The 18,852-nt window shown below is 41.1% G+C and overlaps 1 protein-coding gene across 5 annotated transcripts in view; it reads left to right on the forward strand.

The window, feature by feature from the left end:
- The window catches only part of LOC101162604 (phospholipid phosphatase-related protein type 5), a 66,051-nt gene extending 49,848 nt beyond the window's left edge, over positions 1–16,203 (forward strand). For 4 of the 5 annotated variants that reach the window (XM_011478601.3, XM_020705500.2, XM_020705501.2 and 1 more), the window contains 5 exons: positions 7,928–8,048; positions 8,486–8,736; positions 8,966–9,142; positions 13,331–13,474; positions 14,768–16,203. In XM_011478601.3, the coding sequence (XP_011476903.1) occupies positions 7,928–8,048; positions 8,486–8,736; positions 8,966–9,142; positions 13,331–13,474; positions 14,768–14,827 (753 nt within the window). In that variant the 3' untranslated portion in view covers positions 14,828–16,203. The remainder of the gene's footprint in view (positions 1–7,927; positions 8,049–8,485; positions 8,737–8,965; positions 9,143–13,330; positions 13,475–14,767) is intronic. The other variant, XM_011478602.3, reaches the window with a different exon arrangement.
- Positions 16,204–18,852: the final 2,649 nt, after the last annotated feature.

An 18,852-nucleotide genomic window follows, 5' to 3' on the forward strand; every position in this document is an offset into this window, starting at 1 on the left:
CTAAAAGGACCTAAAGGTTGTCCTTGAAACCTTTCTGAAGAAATATTTGGAATAATTTGTGAATTTGTTTCTGATATTTTTTGGTTTTCTCACCTGTTCTTTCTGTAAGTATCTCATTAACTATGTTGAGAAAAGAGTTGGTTTGATGACTCAGTTCTTTAATCTGTCATCCATTAGAGAACTGTTTCTACTCTGGGGTCATAGATCAGAGATGTAAAAAAAAAAAAACACTACAAGTCTCATTGATGCATATTTTAGGGAGCAACGGGCAGAAAAAAGACAGCAGGAAATGGAGGGTTTGAAAATAGATGGAGAAAAACAAAAAAATGGACTGTCTCTGATAGTGGGGTATACAGAAAACAACGAAAGGTAAAAGAGGACAAGGGGAAAAGGAAAGGATTAGTGATGCTGCAACACAGAGTTGAAGGAATAAAAGATGCAGTAAGAAGATTGAAAAGGGAGCAGTGAGTAACACAAGTGTTTGAGGTGTCTGCACAGGTTTTCAGCAAACTTAACAATACGGATTTAAAAGGATCACATTTATTTTATTAAATATTATTTCCAACCTGGAATTAAGATGACCCCATCTCTAAAGGCACTAGCTTTCGCTCCTTGTGGGTGCCGCCCATTTGGACTTGGCCTGTGCAGCGTCTTTGCGTCTCTCCCACAAAAACAAACAACATTCAAACTTTTTCAAAGCTGGATGTGCATATTGTGAATATATAGCTCCACAGATAAAAGTGGGTGTGTTAGCCTGGGGGAGGTACCGGCGGAGCAGACTCGTCCTGGAGGGGGCTGTTCTCTCTGGTCTACATCACAATGTGAGAACCCGCTTGTTTTCGTGGGTTGGGAGGGGCTGGTAGTCAGAGCGCAGGTATTTAGAGGAATAATATCAAAATACCGCTTTGGAGGGATTTACTTTCTAATGAATTTAAAAGCAAAAAAAAAAAAAAGACTTTGCATGGTTTAAAGAAATTTCAAGACACACCTGCACTCCTCTTCAAATGAAGCTGCTTATCTCCACAAGCCTCCCAGACTACTTAAAAGCAGCCCCCTTACAGCTCAACCTCTGTATGTGACTAAAGCTTAAGGGTTTTGCGTGAACTTATACAAGCTTATGCTCCAACTTTCTCCTAACACGTTAACAGACTCAAGCAAACTAACAACAAAGTAGCTTTCAGAGAGTTCTGCACATCTGCAAACCATCAGCTCAGAATTGTTTCATGATTATCAGCTCCTGGATGAAAATAGCCCTCTTTGTGCCTCCTAACCCACTTCAGTCGGGTGATAGTTGCTAATTTACACCAACAGGAAACTTCTGCAGGAAGTGCTGACATTTGCAAGTGACTAGAGCCGGTTTTTGACTGATTATTGCGTCGTTTATCACCAACACAGAAGGATCTAGGTCAAATATTTGCACAGGCGAACACTCAGAGGCACAATCAGAAGTGATTTATTCCTTTCAGCTTTAATGACGACCCTCGTGGTGATGGAAACACAGCCGGCGGTTCGCTCTCTGTTCTCTTTGTTTTTTTAAAGAAGTCTTTCTTTCCATATTTCTGAAAAGTCCAAATGCATTTTAAAAAATCTAGAACTACAAATTCAGACCCCCCCCCCCCCCCCCCACCTCAATTTCCTGGATCTCTAGCATCCACAATCCCTTTTAGGGCCGTGGGGAGAACAGCCTTGCTTTTTTTGCTGTGGGATTCATAAAAAAGCTCCAGCTTGAATGCGCTTTGATATCTGACCAATACCCAGCGACACAAATTGAGATGTAATTACTTCCACACAGCAGAGCAGAGTCGCCCGGCTTCTGAATGCGGATAGATACGGGCCCTGCAGTCGTGACACGGCGAATTAAGCTCAACCGGCGTCTGCATTAATGTTTCATTCTTCTCTTTTCCCTCTTGTTCCACAAATAACGGATGCATCGGAATGTGCACGGACAGTCATGCATGCCCTTACCTGCCCTCGTGTGTTTTGCAGCCCTGTTAACATGTTCTGCAATGACACACGCAGGAGTTGTTGTTATTTTCCAGACTGACCTCCAAAGTCATTTTTTATAACAAGTTTTAATTTTGCCGGCTTTACCCTGCACTGGTAGCAGAATTATCAGAAAGCAGAGAGGTGGGGCGCATCAGAGAAGAGAAGATGAGAGTTTGGAAGTGTTGGGTAAAATGATGCATTTCATAATTCACATGGATTTCATCAGTGCATGACTGTTACCTTTAGCAGTTCTGCTCCCAACAACCCAACATTTCTACAAAATCTAAAGAGTTATTTCCAAGGGAAAATTATAAATGCACAATTTACAGATTTCTTTTTCAATCAGAAAGCTTTGCCATTGGGAATCTTGTCAGATTAGTTCTCTATCTTTCTGTCAAATGGAACTGGAAACCAAAATTTTGTGAGCTCTTATGGTTTTCCTGACATTTTTTCTGGTTTTTCTAATTTTGTCTTTGTTTTTTTGTGCTGAAAAAAATGAAGCAAAAGTCCATCCGTCCATCCATTTGTTTTGAAAACGAGCTTTTGTTTTAGGGTTGGATGCAAGATTTTCATGGTCAACAAAGTGATGACTTGGTGGTTCTAAAGGATCTAAATGCAGCAGAACAGAAAAATGGCAACCAAACCTTCCCCAACACCATCAAAAAACTTTCAAACCTAACTAAAGTAACAGCGTTTCCATTACATGTGCGCAAAAAGTTATCAAAATTCCAGAAATGTAAAAACAAACCCACCAGTTCGCAATGATACTGTTGTATATGATTTAACGTCACCTTATAATCATTAGGCAAATAAACACAAACCAACTCAGGTGATGATTCTTTCAAACAAACAGCGGTGGATGTAAACAATACTTTGATTGACAGCAGATACGTCACTAGTGCTCATCATCATCTATTAAAGGAGACGTTGGCGTCTTCTTTAGGCCATGGAGCGGCGGGCTCTTTACACGTGGGAGGGGCTACGAATGAAGCCATTTTGGAAATTGTTGGTTGGTGATTTTCCAGAGGAGTTGTGGATTCAACACTTCCACATGACACGTTCAACTATTGATGAGCAGCATGACGCTGTGGGACCTCCGGTAGCGCCTGCTTTGCAGCGCCCAAGGATGCCAGTTCCTACCAAGAAGTGCATCGCCATCTGGTTGTTGGTCACGTGAAAAAAGTTTTCCATTGCAGTTTTGCTAAATATGTCCATTTCGATACGTCTCAAAAACCACCTCCTCCAAGCGCTAAAACATTTTTTGATGAATGCGAGTTTTTTCAAAATTGATCTGTGTCCATTAGACACATTTATTGGAATTTTATAGTCAGTGCAAAAGCATTTAGCGAGACAAAACCTGAAGCTAAAAGCTAAATGGTGACCTTCAAGATCTGACATTGAACAACATAACTTTGGAGCTTCAGAAACCAATCCAAAACCAAAGCCAGGAGTGGCGTTGAATGGGCTGCAGACACCACCCGCCGTGGGTTTTCTTTTTGGTCACCTGGGGACAAAGTTTTAGAAGAATCTGCAAAAGTAAACGCTTGTATTTCCTTGGCAACTGGGGTTGTTTGTTAACCACGGCGTGAACACATCGTATCAGCTTAAGCCAGAGATTCATATTCAGTTTTGACAATATTCAGGTAAAAAATAAACGCCGTTCAAAATCTACAACTTATCATTTCAAAAGATTTTTCCTGAGTAGCTTCTCAAAGATGCTTCAGGAGTTAGGAGGTGATAGATCAAAATCACCACGAGAACTTTCAATATGTATCTGGGCTTCAAAGAACTTTTTTTGGGGTTAGATTTCAGATAGCAGCCTCTCCCTGAGGTCAAAGGTTTTAGACTTAACCTGGTGGCATGTGTGTGAATTCTCATGAAGATCGTTAAAATACATTTTTTTTCCAACACTGTGGAAAATTTAGAAAACATTGACAGAATTCCACCTTTGTCACAAAAAGGCTGCCCAGCCACAGATCCTGTGCCCATTCCATAAAAATGTGTGTTTTGGTTTCTTTATTGGATTTTTGAATTTTTTCCAAGCCCCATTCATTGTTTTACGGATTTGTCCCGCTGTGGTGTTTTCTTTTTTTCTTTTCATATATATAAATGTATTTTTTTTTCCAAAACTGAAACTTAATGCAGCAATAAACATTGACGGTTGTCGTTTTTCAAAACTTCCCGTCTTCAGAAACCGCTGAGTTCCTTTTGGGGTCAAAAGGGTTGCTGGAGCCTATCCCACTGCTACTGTTTGGTGAAGGTGGGGTACACCAAGTCACTCGTCTGTTGCAGGACCACACACTCACATTTACACTCACATTCAGACTTATAGGGAGAATTTGGAATGATCAATGAACCAATGAAGCCTTCTCGGTGTGCGGTTTAACACTACTGTGCAGCCCCCAAAGCGTCCCAGTTCCACTCTTGCTTTTTAGTGTTATTATAAATGCAAAAACACAATGATTCTGAGACTGTATTTAAATACGGAAGATTGAGGACCCTGAAGTTCTGTCAGGTAAACAATAATGTAAACGCGTGAATAATGAATTTAGCATGCGTGGAGCAGCTAAACAAAAACCTCTCATGGCTAGAAACACAGGGAGACCACACGGCACCGTGTTATTCTTGACCCTGTGTGACACCACCTTGTTATCCGTATCTCGGCTCCATTGTTCCGCAGACCAGCGGTCCCCATGGAAACAGCCATTAAACTGTATTTTAATTGCTCCACAACCCCTTGCTGTGCAATACGACTCCTAATGTATCTGATCCGAAGCCACTGATTAAATCCTGCTCAGCTTTGATTTCTTGCTCACGTCAGTGTTTAGAGGGTTGCCATGGAACACCCAGTGGGGCTTTGTGGTTTTAATGGAGGGAACCGTTTGGCTGGGCACTCACTTCACAGCGCTGCTGCCCTCTCACATGCTGTCAGTGCTTGAGTTGGCTGGAGACACTTGAAAGTGCTTGGAACCACCAAATCTGACTGGAAGCGGGTCACTTGGTTGATGCAGTTAGCCGTTTCACTCCGTTCGGCTACCGCTCCACAGGCTCCATCAGCGTTCCTGACACGGGCAGTTTGGAGGATGGATGTGGAGTTATGAAAAGTGTGGAGGAGGAATGGGGATGGTGGCGCCGAGTAACAGCCCGCTGATAAAGTGGGATCCATTATGGTCACAGGAGGACGTTTAAATTGTCAGGATGATTTTAAAGATGAAGTATTTCTCTGCTGTGAGAGGCATTTATCAAGAGAGCTTGGTTTTAGTGCAGGCCAGCATATCTGAGAGCTGTCAGCTCTCATATAGATGAGCCTCACGGTCTCAGCCCATTAAGTGATCACCGGCATGAGGTGGCACCACTGCTCTGACACGTACAGAGCAAATTAAACACAGCCATCGGACCAAACTCAGAGCCAGAAACTCATAACAAAAGGAGAAAGGAAACCGAGAGCACATCTCTGCGAGACTGCGATGGCTGTTATTTCAGTCACAGAAAATCCATCTCCCACAGCCAGGGAGCCTGTGCGCTTTATTAAAAAGGTGGTACTTATGCAGTAATGCATGTTTGGCTAATGTTTTCTCATGATGATTCTTAAAGTGCTGTTTTATTCCCTAAAGTTTCAGCTGTTTTTCAGGGCTGACTTTGTGGGAACTTTCTAATACTTTTTACTTGATCCTGTAAAGCCCACTACATAAAGAATTGACAGAAAATGTACGTTTTTTTTTTAGAAATCAGGTGTTTTTTAAGCCCTTTTGTAAAATCCACAAAAAATTGGAACATCAACTAAAGTTATGGCAACAACTTTGATTTGAGATGTGAAAATATTGACATGAGTGTTCAGTAAAACCGAGGAGAACATGCATTATCAAAAAAGTTTTACTAACCCTTGTGCTATCCTAGACACTTTGACATTGGGAGTTGGGTCATCTAGACCCACTAGACACAAAATCCAGGACAAACCATGTGGGAAACGTTGCAATCTGCATCCTGGCTGCACGTAAATGTCTGGGAATAACATCAGCCTTTATTTTGTCAGGGCACAACTAGAAACACAATTCCGTGTGATTTTTTGAACAGTTTCTAATGACTGAGACGGCTGTGTAAGCTGGCGGCTCGAGCTCTGCTCTGTTCTCGTGAGTCCGGCAGCCGCTAACCCAGAGCGGCGGGTCGGCTCGCAGTCCGAATTTTCACACATGACAAAACAACAAAACGCACACGTATCAAAGCACCCTCCCCTCAAACACATTAATAAATCCAGCTGCTCTGCTCAGACAGGTTCGCTCGGTCCACTGGCACCGGAGCCCGAACGCAGAGCTCGGTTGATGCCGGGTCCAGACATCAGTGGGCACGCATCCCCCCCGCATCTCCCTCATGAGGGGTGAAAGAGAGGGGAGAGCCGGCGGGGCGAGAGCGGAGCGGCTGGTTGGTCCCGTATGCGCTCCAAAGCTTTCTCTCAGCGAAACACCATCTATGCATGACGTTAACCAGAGCAGTAGTGACGCATTTTACATGACGCATTTTCTTTCCGATTGCTGCAAATACGAAACACGACTCGTCTTGCTTGGGGTGAAGTCCTCCCGCCGTGTTCACCATCCATTCGGCTCTCACCGACACATATACTGGAAAGCTATGAAAGCTTATAGTACTGTTGTACTTTGACAAATTCGCACACGGGTACACAACGTTGTGATGTCTTTGTCACGCGTTGAAACACCAAACGCCTCTCTTTTACCTGAAATCTGCTCCTATTTATTTAAAACTAGCAACTCAACAGAACTCCCCACAACAATAACACGACCGACAGGAAGTTGTCGGCCTTACACTCGAAACACGGAAGTTAACCGGAAGTTCTATCATGCACGTAGGCTATTGATGCTGATCATGGGTCCGCTGGTCCTCTAAACTGTCAACTATCGCAGATGACAGGTTATGAGCTTTGTCTGACAAGTGATGCTTGAATTGTGGATTGGTTTCCAAAAATCTTTTTTGATTTAATATAATTTTGCATAGAAAATACATCAATTCATGAATCCATGAACACATTTTTAGAGTTTCTCTTCTTTATTTCTATTTTTCAAAACACCTGTGGTGGTGAACAGGGGTTCCATAATATTTTCTATGATCTTTTTATTATGCATTACAGGGGTTCTATTATATTTTCTATGTCCTTGTTATTATGCATTTAATGGGTTCTATATATGCATGTATATTGTATTGCAGAAATATGCTTGATTCCTGCCCTCAGTAGCAGATAATATGTGCCGAGGTCACCAGTAGGCCTGTTTTTGAGTTGTGGTCTCTGTTTTCTTTCTGCACTGGAGTGTTTATGGAGCCCCGACACCCGCAATGTATACAAAAACACACCATTCTAATGACGTATTTTGTATGTTTTCATCTTCCCTTACTGAATAATAAAAAAGCCTTTTTGCCTTGAGGACGGAGAGAGTGGACAGCCAAAAAGCCTAACAGGTCGTGTTTCTCCACCTCTCCCCTTGTAATGCATAATAAAAAAAGATCATAGACAATACTATGGAACCCCTGTTCACCACCACACACCACATTGAAACATTATTTTGAGTCTGGCAAAAAAATATAAACATATACATTTAACTTTCTCATTTTTTTACAGTTATTTTGTTTGCTTTTTGCAGTTTTTTCTTTCTTTCTTTCTTTAGGTAATTGTGGATTTTTGAAGGCCATCACATTTTTGTGGTTACTTATACCCCCCCCCCCCCCCACACACACACACACACACACATTTTGCATACCTTTATCCTGCCTTGTTTCTTTTTCACGATAAATGTCAGTCTCTCCAGAGCAAGACGTTTCATCATTTTCAGAGTTTTTTACGTGATCTTTTATAATGTTATCAATCAAAGCGTCACTTTTTAAAGACATATTTCAAACATTTGTCACTCAGAGCATTTGGTCTGTTTTTCCCCAGATTCTCGTTGGAGAGCTGTGTGCTTTCTTCACCAAGGCAGAGGAAACCCAGGAGAAGACCATCGTCACCGCAGACTGCTGCTACTTCTACCCCCTGCTGAGACGCATAGTCCGCTTCCTGGGTGAGCCTTTTAGATCTTTTGTAAAAGAAAATCCTTTATCTCCATGTATGCCTTTATCAAGAATAGTTCAGTGTAACAAAAGAAATGAGGGAAAGAATTCTTCAAAGATTCTGTTTCGTGTAACCGGCTACTGTGAACTGGAAGAGAAAGCGGGCTGTAGATGTAGATGTTTGCTTTTCCTGCCAGAGAGACTGTCATGAATATTAAACAGCTTGAAAGTGTGTATCTTGAGCTGAATGAGCAGAAGTGACACCTCTGCTGCTAATAATGTGTTAGTGCTATTTTGGGGGGAAAATCATGCCTCACCTGTTAACATGTCCCCATGTTGTTTAAATCATGCGAACACGTGTATTTTTTTTTCACCCTCTGCCTAAAAAAAAACAAAAAAAGAAAAAAAACGTTGCGTCATCGCTATGTGTTCTTTCTTCTTCACTCAGGTGTCTATGCTTTCGGCTTTTTCACCACCACCATTTTCTCTAATGCTGGCCAAGTGGTGACAGGAAACCAGACGCCTCACTTCCTGTCCGCCTGCAGACCAAACTACACAGCGCTGGGCTGCCAGTCGCCCATGCAGTACATCACAGAGCGGCGGGCCTGCACGGGCAACCCGCTAGTTGTCATGTCTGCGCGTAAATCCTTTCCGTGTAAGGACGCGGCGCTCAGTGTGTACTCTGCCCTGTACACAGTGGTAGGTTGGAGCAGGCTGCACCACCTTTGTTCCTTTCCAATGTAAGCAATTCTATAGACCAGAGATTAGGATTGAAGAGACCAGTTTGCCATATTTAAAGTTCATCATATGATAGATTTGACACCTTCCTGCGAGCTGAAACAGCCGTTTAAAACATGGATGTGCTTGCATGCTGTTTGTGGCTTCCTGACCCCCCCGAATGTTTGCCCCCTCGCATGTTTTTCTGCAGATGTATGTGACACTAGTGTTCAGGACCAAAGGTACACGCCTCACAAAGCCCACCATAAGCCTGACCCTGCTCTGCCTAGCCATGCTGGTGGGTGTTGTGAGAGTCGCTGAATATCGCAACCACTGGTCTGACGTCCTCGCAGGGTTCTTCACGGGGGGAGCCATAGCTGTGTTCCTGGTAAGGAGGGTGGGTCAAAATGCCGAGATAGGGACAGTTAGGATTGGAAATATGTTTATTCAACACACATTAGATTTGAAATGTTTTCTTTCAAGCAATCAAAGCAAGAATAATGCACAAAACAATACAATCAGCAGTTAGAATTCATACAAAGATGTATCAAACTTAGGATAATTAGACATTAAATCAAAGATTGCTTGAAAGGGAGTGGAAGGAAATGAATTTATATAATCTGTCAGATAAATGCATCTAGACATTAAAGAAAAACACAATTATAAACAACAGACCACAACAAGAATCAAGTTTCCCCCAACACAAGGGAGAAAAGCAAGTGTGACAGAAAACGTCCACCACGCTTCTCTTCTCAAAGGTTCTGCTTCTCCCTTGTGTTCCTTCTATTAAGAATTCAAGTGGGAGGTCACAATTTCAAAACAAAGAGAAAAGTTCATTAGGGGGTGTCTTATGATGACCCATTTGGTGGATTCTTAGTTCAAACAGTATTCCTTATCAACTCAGGACAGTGTGTCGTAAAACCCACTCAGCCTTGATGGGGATGAGAACCAGATGAACAAACACACAAAGCTGTCTTAAAAGGTAAAAAGGTCAATCTGAGTTAACATTTAAACAAATTTAACCAAATAATTTTAAACAACGCTAATAATAAAACAATTTCTTTCACATAATCCCACCCCTGCTCTACCTTAACCATTTTATTACATGATTTATCATTATCCGGTTTATAACTTTTTATCAAATATCAATGCCTTACCAATACAGTTTCAGGTCATTACGAAGTATCAATAAATCACATGACTCATTAAAACAAAGATTGTGTTCTTGAAAGAACTTTTACAACAAAAACAAAAAAGAGAGTTTCAAATTCTGCAGTAAAATGAAACCATTAAAATTTCCATTTAGAACCAGAATACGTTGGCAAAAAGCCCATCAAAAAAATAAAAAATGAAAGCTATGATCACACCATGATTCACGTGGCAGAGACAGTTTTAATGCTTAGTCAGACGCAATCGGACTAAGCATTAAAGACTAAGCGATCTGACGCCCTGCGGCCCTGTTTTGAGCGTTGGCCGCAGCATGGCGTTCTGGTGTCAGGAGGTGTGACAACACGGCAAAAATTCCCAGCTCAAGTTCAAATATCTGACTTTTGGCAAAGAATTCCCATTGCATTTATCAATAAATGAGTTGATGATTTAATCAGAGGGTGGAGTCCAAAACCATCATGGAGGAGAAGCTGATTTTCCTCTTGATCTGTATGATATATATTTTTTCTCCAGACAATTACAAAAGGATCCTTTAATTTTATTCTTGTATTTATGTTTTCCCTCCTTGGACTAATGCGGGACGGCATGTCGTCAAACTGTGTCTCAGATAGACGGAAGTACAGCTGAAAGCGACCGTCATTCAGATACAGCTCCTGTACTAGATGGTGAACCCCCCCGTACTGGGGGAGTCTCTGAATGACCTCATGAACCCAGACATTCAGGCGTGCATTAGAGCTCTCCAAAATTCATAAATCTGATCTCTCAATATCATCTGCATCTTCCATTTGTTACAAGAGACGTAAAATCAATGATTCCAAGTAGCACTGAGGCCAAAAACCTTGGACTGCAGCTTTTCCCACACATGAGAGCTGCATATTTATGAATGCATTTTTGGACAAACGTCCAGCAGCGAATCACCACACGCCGAAACAGAGGCAGAGGACGCAAATACGCCACGCATATTGCATTCAGTGTGAACGCAGCATCAGAGGGTCGTGTGGATTAACAGTTTCTTAAGGCGATTTACCTCAGAAGTGAAAATGCTTCTTAGATAAGAGGCAAGCGTTTTCAACTTAAAAAATGAACTCAACTCAGTTAAGATAACCCTTTCTGAAAAAAAAAAAGTTTCTGTAATCCTTCTGCATGCTAAGTTGTATTCTGCAGAAGTAGAGAGAGCCTTTCGGTCCCTTTCTGTCAAAGAGGAAAGGAGGCTTTGTGCTCATCTACAGCAGGGATTTTCATTCATCATTTCGGATTTAAAGCTGTTTTTCAAGGAACAGTCCGGCAATTTAAGTTAGCAGGTTTTCTGTGGTTACGTGGCTTAAAAATCAAAGCTTATCACAGAGATAAATGGATTAAATGAACCAATAAAAGTATACAAAAGAAAGAAAAAAACAATGGTTTCAGATTTGCACTTGGGCCAGTTCATCATGGGGTCGCATCTGACTTCAAAGCTAGAAATGACACCTTAACAGAAAACTACTGACTCCAGCCTGCCTTTTTTAGATTTTAAGTTTCTCCTCATCACAGGAATCTCATTCAATCCATCGTTATTTAAAGTGCATTTTGCACCAAAGTTCTGCAAAGATAAAGAACGAAACACACTAATAAGAAAGAGGACCCAAGTCTTTTAAATGTGGCAGGAGTTATGCAATAGGATTAAAAGTAAAGTAAATGGTGAAAAATGGTCTTCATAGCATCTAAGATAGCACAAGGGTTAAGTAAAACAGAGATGCCAAATGTGTGCATCAAAACCAATGAGTTATACCGTACAGACCAAAAGTTTGGACACACCTTCTCATTCAAATGAATGGGAAGATGTGTATATTGCTAGAGATGCTATGCTAGCCTGTTGCCATTGTTTAAGATACGTAAAAAGTGACGCCATTTTGGAAAAGTCTGTAAACAACGAGACATAGCTCAGCAGATACAGTCAAATGACCATAAAATGCTTAATTTCAGTCTGAATTTAAAAGGAAAGAAACTCAAATCATCAAATAAATAAAACCCATATCAAGGTATTGATGCTTTTTGTGCAAGATGCAACAGATGAACAACAATTTCAAACTTTTCATTATTAAATATGTCATTATTTAGGAAAGGCAATGCATTCCTGGTGCATGGTTGTGATTTTATTAAAATCTACTTACAGACTTAGATTCACTCAAACTGTTAACTCCTTGGTCCGTGTTTCAAAACGGGCCGGATATAGGTAGCCAACCTATGTAACCAATTGGTCGGTTTAAGAAAACTAAGCAAAACTAGAAAATGAATTCACTCAGTAGGGGTGAGAAAATATAAGTTTGCTTCTTCCTGCTCCTTTTCAAGCAATAAATCAAGCTCAGCATGTCTTTAGTTAATGATCACTATATTTAATTAAGCAAATTTGACTTAAGTGTGTCTTTGTTTTTGCTTTTTCCATCTACGCATTTCATGATTTCTGCAATGAGTTTGATAAATCTGTTTTTTTAAATTTATTTATTGTATTGTCTATAATTAATGCTTGAAATCAATCAATAAATCCATCACTCAAAAATCAAAACATAACTGAATCAAAATGGAACATTTTGAATCAAAGTCCCAGTTAGATGTTGGGTTGGATTTTAATATAGATTAATCAAGTCAAATTTAAAGCGTTGGTTTTTAAAATACATCAATTGCTCTTTAAAGTCATTTTTTTCAGTTACTTACAGGAGCTTGGGATTTTCCTAAAAAAAAATCTTTTTTTTCTTTTTCATTTATGAACTTTATTTATCATAAAAATGTTTTCTTTGGCAAACAAAAATGCTTCCCCCCCCCTTACATTTAAAAAAAGAATCAGCATAAAAAGCATAAAATTAGACTCAAACCCAGATTTGGTGAATGTAAATCGAAGGGGAAATTTCTGCTATTGTTTTGAGGTGAAACCCTTTAAAAATACTTTTGTTCCATTTTTAATGGTCTCTCAGCATGAATCCGGTTTGCAAACACCAAAACATGATCTTTCAGATAAAATATTGCAGTGAAAACACCGTTGAATGAAACACCAGTAGTTTTGACTAAACAACATTTAACTTCCAATCCTAAAGTTTGTTTGTGGCTCACATTCAAACGCAGAAAAAACGGGTCTCTCCCAGTGAATTAAAACAATCCATCTTGTTGAAGGGCTCATAATTGCACTTTATAAAATTGCATTTTCCAGAAAATGCACTTTATTTCGTTGCAGCAGATCTGGCCTGAACTGACCGGTCAGCTGATTGATTAAAAAGCCACATGTCTTAAATAGGAATAAAAAATTTACCTGTAAATATATATATTTTTTTCAAAGTGCAGCATCTTATGTGGGGAAATTTTTTTTTAAAGGGTAATGTTAGAATAAACAAAAGACATCCTCTTCCGTCTTGCTCATTTTGAACCTCTCTGCCTTCAGGTCACTTGTGTAATTAACAACTTCAGGCAGCTGCAGCCCTGTACCCCCCCACTGCTGGCGCAGCACCCCGAGTCAGTCCTGGGGGTGCCGATGGTAACGCTGCCCTGTGTGGAGAGTCCGCTCGATAACTTAAATGGCTCTCAGGTAAGGGGCAAGGCATGGTGGTCACACCCCTAGTCTCCTCTTCCCCCCAAAAAAACACAAATTCCCCCTAACATGCATGGTTTGAGCTCCTTTCTGGTCCTAAACCTCCACAGTTTTTGCAGCAAGAACAGATTATAGTATATATGTTTGGTTTCTTTTTTTTTTTACTGTTTGAAGATGCTTAAAAATTGGTTTATGATCCAGTTATTTCACTTGAGGGGATTTTATTGGAGAGTAATTTAAAACAACTAGAATTTGTAAGACACTTCTCACAGCAGGCAGTCGTGCTGGAGTGTGATTCTTTGTACGGTCCGCCTCCTTCATGGCTCTCATGTAGGAATCTGTCTGTCACCTAACCGATGCAGAGGCAACCTCAATGCGTTTCACAATCACAGCAGATCTGTGCGTCCACTGCTTTTTTGTTTGAGTCATGTCCAACCAGAATAAGTGTACTTTGTGATCAGACACACTTGAATTGATGGATCTTTATGAAACAGGGCTACGCAAATCTGGTCCTTGAGATCTACCATCCTGTCTGATGTCCAGTTCTTCTGCCCTTGCTGCTGATTAGCTAAAACCTTAATTGCACTCGTACGGTGGTTGCTGCAGGATTTTGTTTTTTTTCTGAGCCTGTGGACGGTTATAGAGAGGAGCGACCGGATCTTAAGGGGAGTGCAGGTGTGTCTTGAGGCTCGTTTGGCCGCCTCAAGAAACATCATGAAAATGTAGCATACAGTTGTCGTGCGTGTGGTAGGTCTATGGTGAAGTATGGGTAAGGCTGCACCACGTATGCCAAACAGGTGATTCTGTCATACGGTGTGTTTCCCAACCCTGGTACCCCAGGGAAAACACTGTCCTGCTTGTTATCCTTGAAAACACAGGTGACCTGCATGAGATATCATGCCTTGCTATCTCATGCAGGTCACCTGTGTCCCCTGGACAGGTTTGCCCAATTTTTTCCCATCGACCGTCCATATCTAGCCTTAACGACGGTGATGTCTAAGACGTAAGTCAGGTGTTTCCTCATTCTGACTGTGGTAGATCTTTTGGACCAGCATTGGGCGGCCCTGTTGAGGAACGTCCCGGGACACCTTGGTGACATCAGAGGTTACCTGGAAATGTATTGTCTCCTAAGAACCCTTGATGTTTTCTGAGTTGACGCCCTGAAGTGACAGTAGTCAAAATGTCTTGCACCCTTTGTGGTCTGTCACTAACCCTTACCTGACTCTTTTCCTCTGTCTCCCACCTTGCCTCTGTCCTCCCAACACCCCCTTCCCCCTCACACTCCTTCAGCATCCTGCACTTGCCCTCTCAGCCTCCTCCCAGCCGTACAATGCCTACCAACCATTCTAGCCTCTTCTGACCTCTCCTCATTTGTCATCTGTTTGCCTTTTTCTGTTTTAACTCCTGCTCCTTCTCACCTCGCGCATCGCTCTTGATTTATTCTTTTTCTTCACTCCTCTCTCTCTTCTCGCCTTTTCCACTGGCCCCCGTCCTCTCTCTTTCTCACTCCGCTCTGTCCCCTGCAGACCGCTCGGAGATCACCTTTCACCGAGATCACATGACCAGCAGCCCTATCGGTTCCCCGCCAACCCCGATGTCCTCACACCGTCTCGCTCCATTTCCAGCGAAGCCTAGACCAGCCAGAGCAGCACTCGCCGCGCTGCGCCGCCCTGCACGCCGGACGGCGCACAACGCTGCATCGCTCCTACTCCACCCAGGTCTAGAGCACACGGACATCACCCTGCTGCCCTCTCAATCCCCGGGGAACCGATAGGCAAACTCTTTGAGACTTGTATCTTCACTGGACAGCCGGTGAACCCTTTTCTTTTGTTATGAACTCAAACCACACATGAAGCCCACTTTGATCTTCTGTGGAGAACTCTGCAAGAAAAAAAAACTGATCTCCTCCTCTGCTTCTTTGTACGGATGGGCTTACCCCCGTTTGAAGGGGCAGATCCTGACAGCTCAAAGGAACGCCGCTTCCAGGTGGGCTGCCCAAAGACGGCGACGCTGGACCAAAGAAATCCACAGCAAGAGGAGCACACTGCTGAAGCCAAGCACCCCTACGCTCTCACCCTCCTTATCTTATCCCATGCACAAACAGACACCTGCAGTCTGAGCAGCAGTGCACTCGTCAGCCCTGCGTGAGCCTCACCCAGATCAAAGAACCCATATATCTCTCTGCAAAAGGCGACGCACAGAAGCAAACTAGACGAAAGCGCAGAACTCTTCAACCAGCTATCTCTGTTTTTTGTTGTTTTTTCATCATCATTTGGTTGCAACTTAGCCAAATTCCTGCGTGAAACTGCAGGAGCAGATAAAGTGGCAGACAGGCAGGAGCTCACGCTGAACACGTGTTTGTGTTCAGTCAAAGCACTGTCATGCAAAAACGGTTGCCAGCTGTTTTTTTCCTTCGCTTCCCTTCAGAATGTGATTCCCTCGTGGTTCAGCATAAGTTTCTCCACATGTACTGTATATACGTTGCAGCTCGCCATCGGGTGCCCCGTGTGGCACCACAGTTGAGCTGATTTTGATTTGCACACTCCCTTTAATCCGGGTTCCTTTTTTTTTGACCGACATCCTTCAGCGTCAGATGAATCTCTGGTTTCTGGCCGTGCTGCCGCCACTGTGCTGTGAAATATTTCCCTCTGCTGGACACAACACACACATGCACGGACAGAAAGCGTGCACACACACACAATAAACACATTTTTTTGTGAAGCACATGTTTGTGTACCGGAACATTTTTAAAGAGCACATCACACTCATTCTCACGTAACCTTCTTTACTCTGTAACTGATTTGTATCATACTGTGCATTGAATTTTTTTGTACTGAGAAGTTCTTTTCTACAATAGTGTCTCAGAAAATTAGTCAAAGTTCTTGCATTTGTGTAAAGGTGATGCAATTACGTGTGACTTTGCTAAATCACTCTATCCAGTTAAAAAGAGGCCAAAACTATACAGTCAGTAGAAGTTGTTCCTTCTTTTAATCTCTTGTTTCTGTATTCTTTTGGTAAAAAAAGAGTATGTCATAAATCCAAATTATGCTTTATTTTGCAATGCTAGAACACTGAAAAACATATGGGGATAGAAAGGTACACAACATTTTCAACATCTTCTAATCCACCCCTGGCAACAATAATTTACTTCTTTAAATTGACAAATTTTATGTACAGTTTCTAGTATTACCGTAATATTCGTCTTATAACTCCCATTTTTTTTTTGTTACAGACTTTTTGCGGAAGTATTTCCTCCTATTTTGAAATTTTTATGTCGAAGGCATAAAAAATAATGAAATAGCTGAAGTTTAACCTATCTGTTAGACGGCCTTTCATCTCTCCTTACAGCATTCAGAGAAGTTTACGGTCAACTCAGTGAATGCAAAGTGTCTAAGGGCCTCATATATGAAGGCTGATTTGCTAAATGTTACGGCAAAAACAAGCTAGAAATGTAAAAAGTTAAGACTTCTGGTCATATACATTAGGTATAAACATAAAGGGACAAAAGGGCTCCTGTAATCTGGTTGTTTTTGCATTTAAAGTCCCACTCTGATCATCTTCTGGTCTATTTTCAAAGCATTCCCAGGGGTCTTTTAATTACGATTATGCTGTTTTAAGCCACAAACAAAAAAAATGAATTGTTTCTTTGGAGATCATTTCTGCAGAGCTGCAGTTGTGGTCAAGGATTTACTTCTGATTTGGATGGGACCGTTGGCATGGAGCAATCCCGCCCCCCTATATGGAACAATGGAAAGACTTAACATGCATTTGTAATCTTAGTTGCCTTTATAAATGTCCTCCATCATGAGAAAAATGCCACAAGAACATGTTAAAAACACCATCTTCATCGGAGTGGGTCTTTTAGGAATTGTAAATTTATTTGCCCAGTATCGTTTACTGTCAAACTGCCCAATGTTGAAATGCATAAATATATATATATAAATATATGATAAAGTGAAACAGTTAGAGGATGAGAAAAACGTGCTTACGAAACAACATTATGTTTAAATCACAGTCTTAAACTAAGTTGTTTTCTGGGGAATGAACGTTTTAGCTTTTTGGTAAACTCTAAAATGTTTAAAATGTTTAAGATGAACATTTCTCACAGTCTTATGATAACCTGCAAATAACCCCATATAGCAACCCCTCCACCACCATGCTTGACACATGTTTAACCCTTGTGCTATCTTAGATGACCCCACCCTTCCATTGACGTGTTCTCCCTACCATGACAAAGGTGGATAAAGGTGGAAAGATTTCATGTAATCCATGGACACCAGTGAAGATCACAAATCATTGAAGAAAAATTGTTCAGAGCACTGTCTAGTGGGTCTAGATGACCCAACTCCCAATGTTAAAATGCCAAGGTAGCACAAGGGTTACATCTGATGTTTTCTCTTTTTACTCTAGAGCAAAGACATTATTTTAATTGAACTAGACATGGTATTAAGATATGGACCCTGACTTTATTCTGCAACTAACACTGCAATTTAGTTAATATTTTCTCATTGGCTGCAGTGGTGTTATTTCTATTTTCTTTTTAACAAATGAACTTTTACCTATTTTTTTAAACACAACTGCAGATAGCAAGCTTTCTAAATAAATCCCTGCCCCCTTCCCGTCTAATTAAACTGTTTTTCTGTTTAAGACAATCTCCTGAAGGACCTCCAAGCACAACACTTCTTCTGACGCCTCTGCAGAGTTTTGATTGGTTTGTTTATATCGTACCAACGGAACAAATTGTTTTTTGAACAGGAATAGCAGAAGCGTTGGATTCATAAAAGCCTAAAAGGTTTGAAGGAATGCGATGATAATTCTGCATTTTCCTGACCCCTGTCTTTCCAAATTTCCAGCAGAAGGAATCTTCTAACCTGTCTTCAGGACAAGGAAACGGGATCAAATGTGGACGTGAAACCATGTTAGTTGACTCTCAAAGAGGAAGTTGGTGTTTGGTAAGAAAATTAGAGCTAAAATCTGTTAAAAAAATGAATTCTTTTAACATAAATTAGGTTTAGCAATGTTAAAGATAACGGTTTGTTTACTGTTTGATGGCAAATATAATTATAAGGTTTTCCTTTTAAAAGCAATAAAGTATTTTTATTGATGTCTTGCCAGTTGAGGGGAAAAACTGTTTTTTAAAGTTGGGCCGTAAAAAAATGTTAACAAAAATTTTATTTATAAGCAATATAACTTTATCAAATCAATAAAGTTTCTAAGAAAGAATTTTTACATATTTAATTTAAATCACTCATTATTGGAAAACTGATGGTCCATCCATCCATCCATCTTCCTCCGCTTATCCGGGTCGCGGATCAAACTGATAATCATAATAAAAATGAAAGATGAACAAAAAAATAGATATTTTAAAGCCCCAC

Source organism: Oryzias latipes, chromosome 8 (genome assembly GCF_002234675.1).
Source record: "Oryzias latipes chromosome 8, ASM223467v1".
NCBI classification, from domain to species: domain Eukaryota; kingdom Metazoa; phylum Chordata; class Actinopteri; order Beloniformes; family Adrianichthyidae; genus Oryzias; species Oryzias latipes.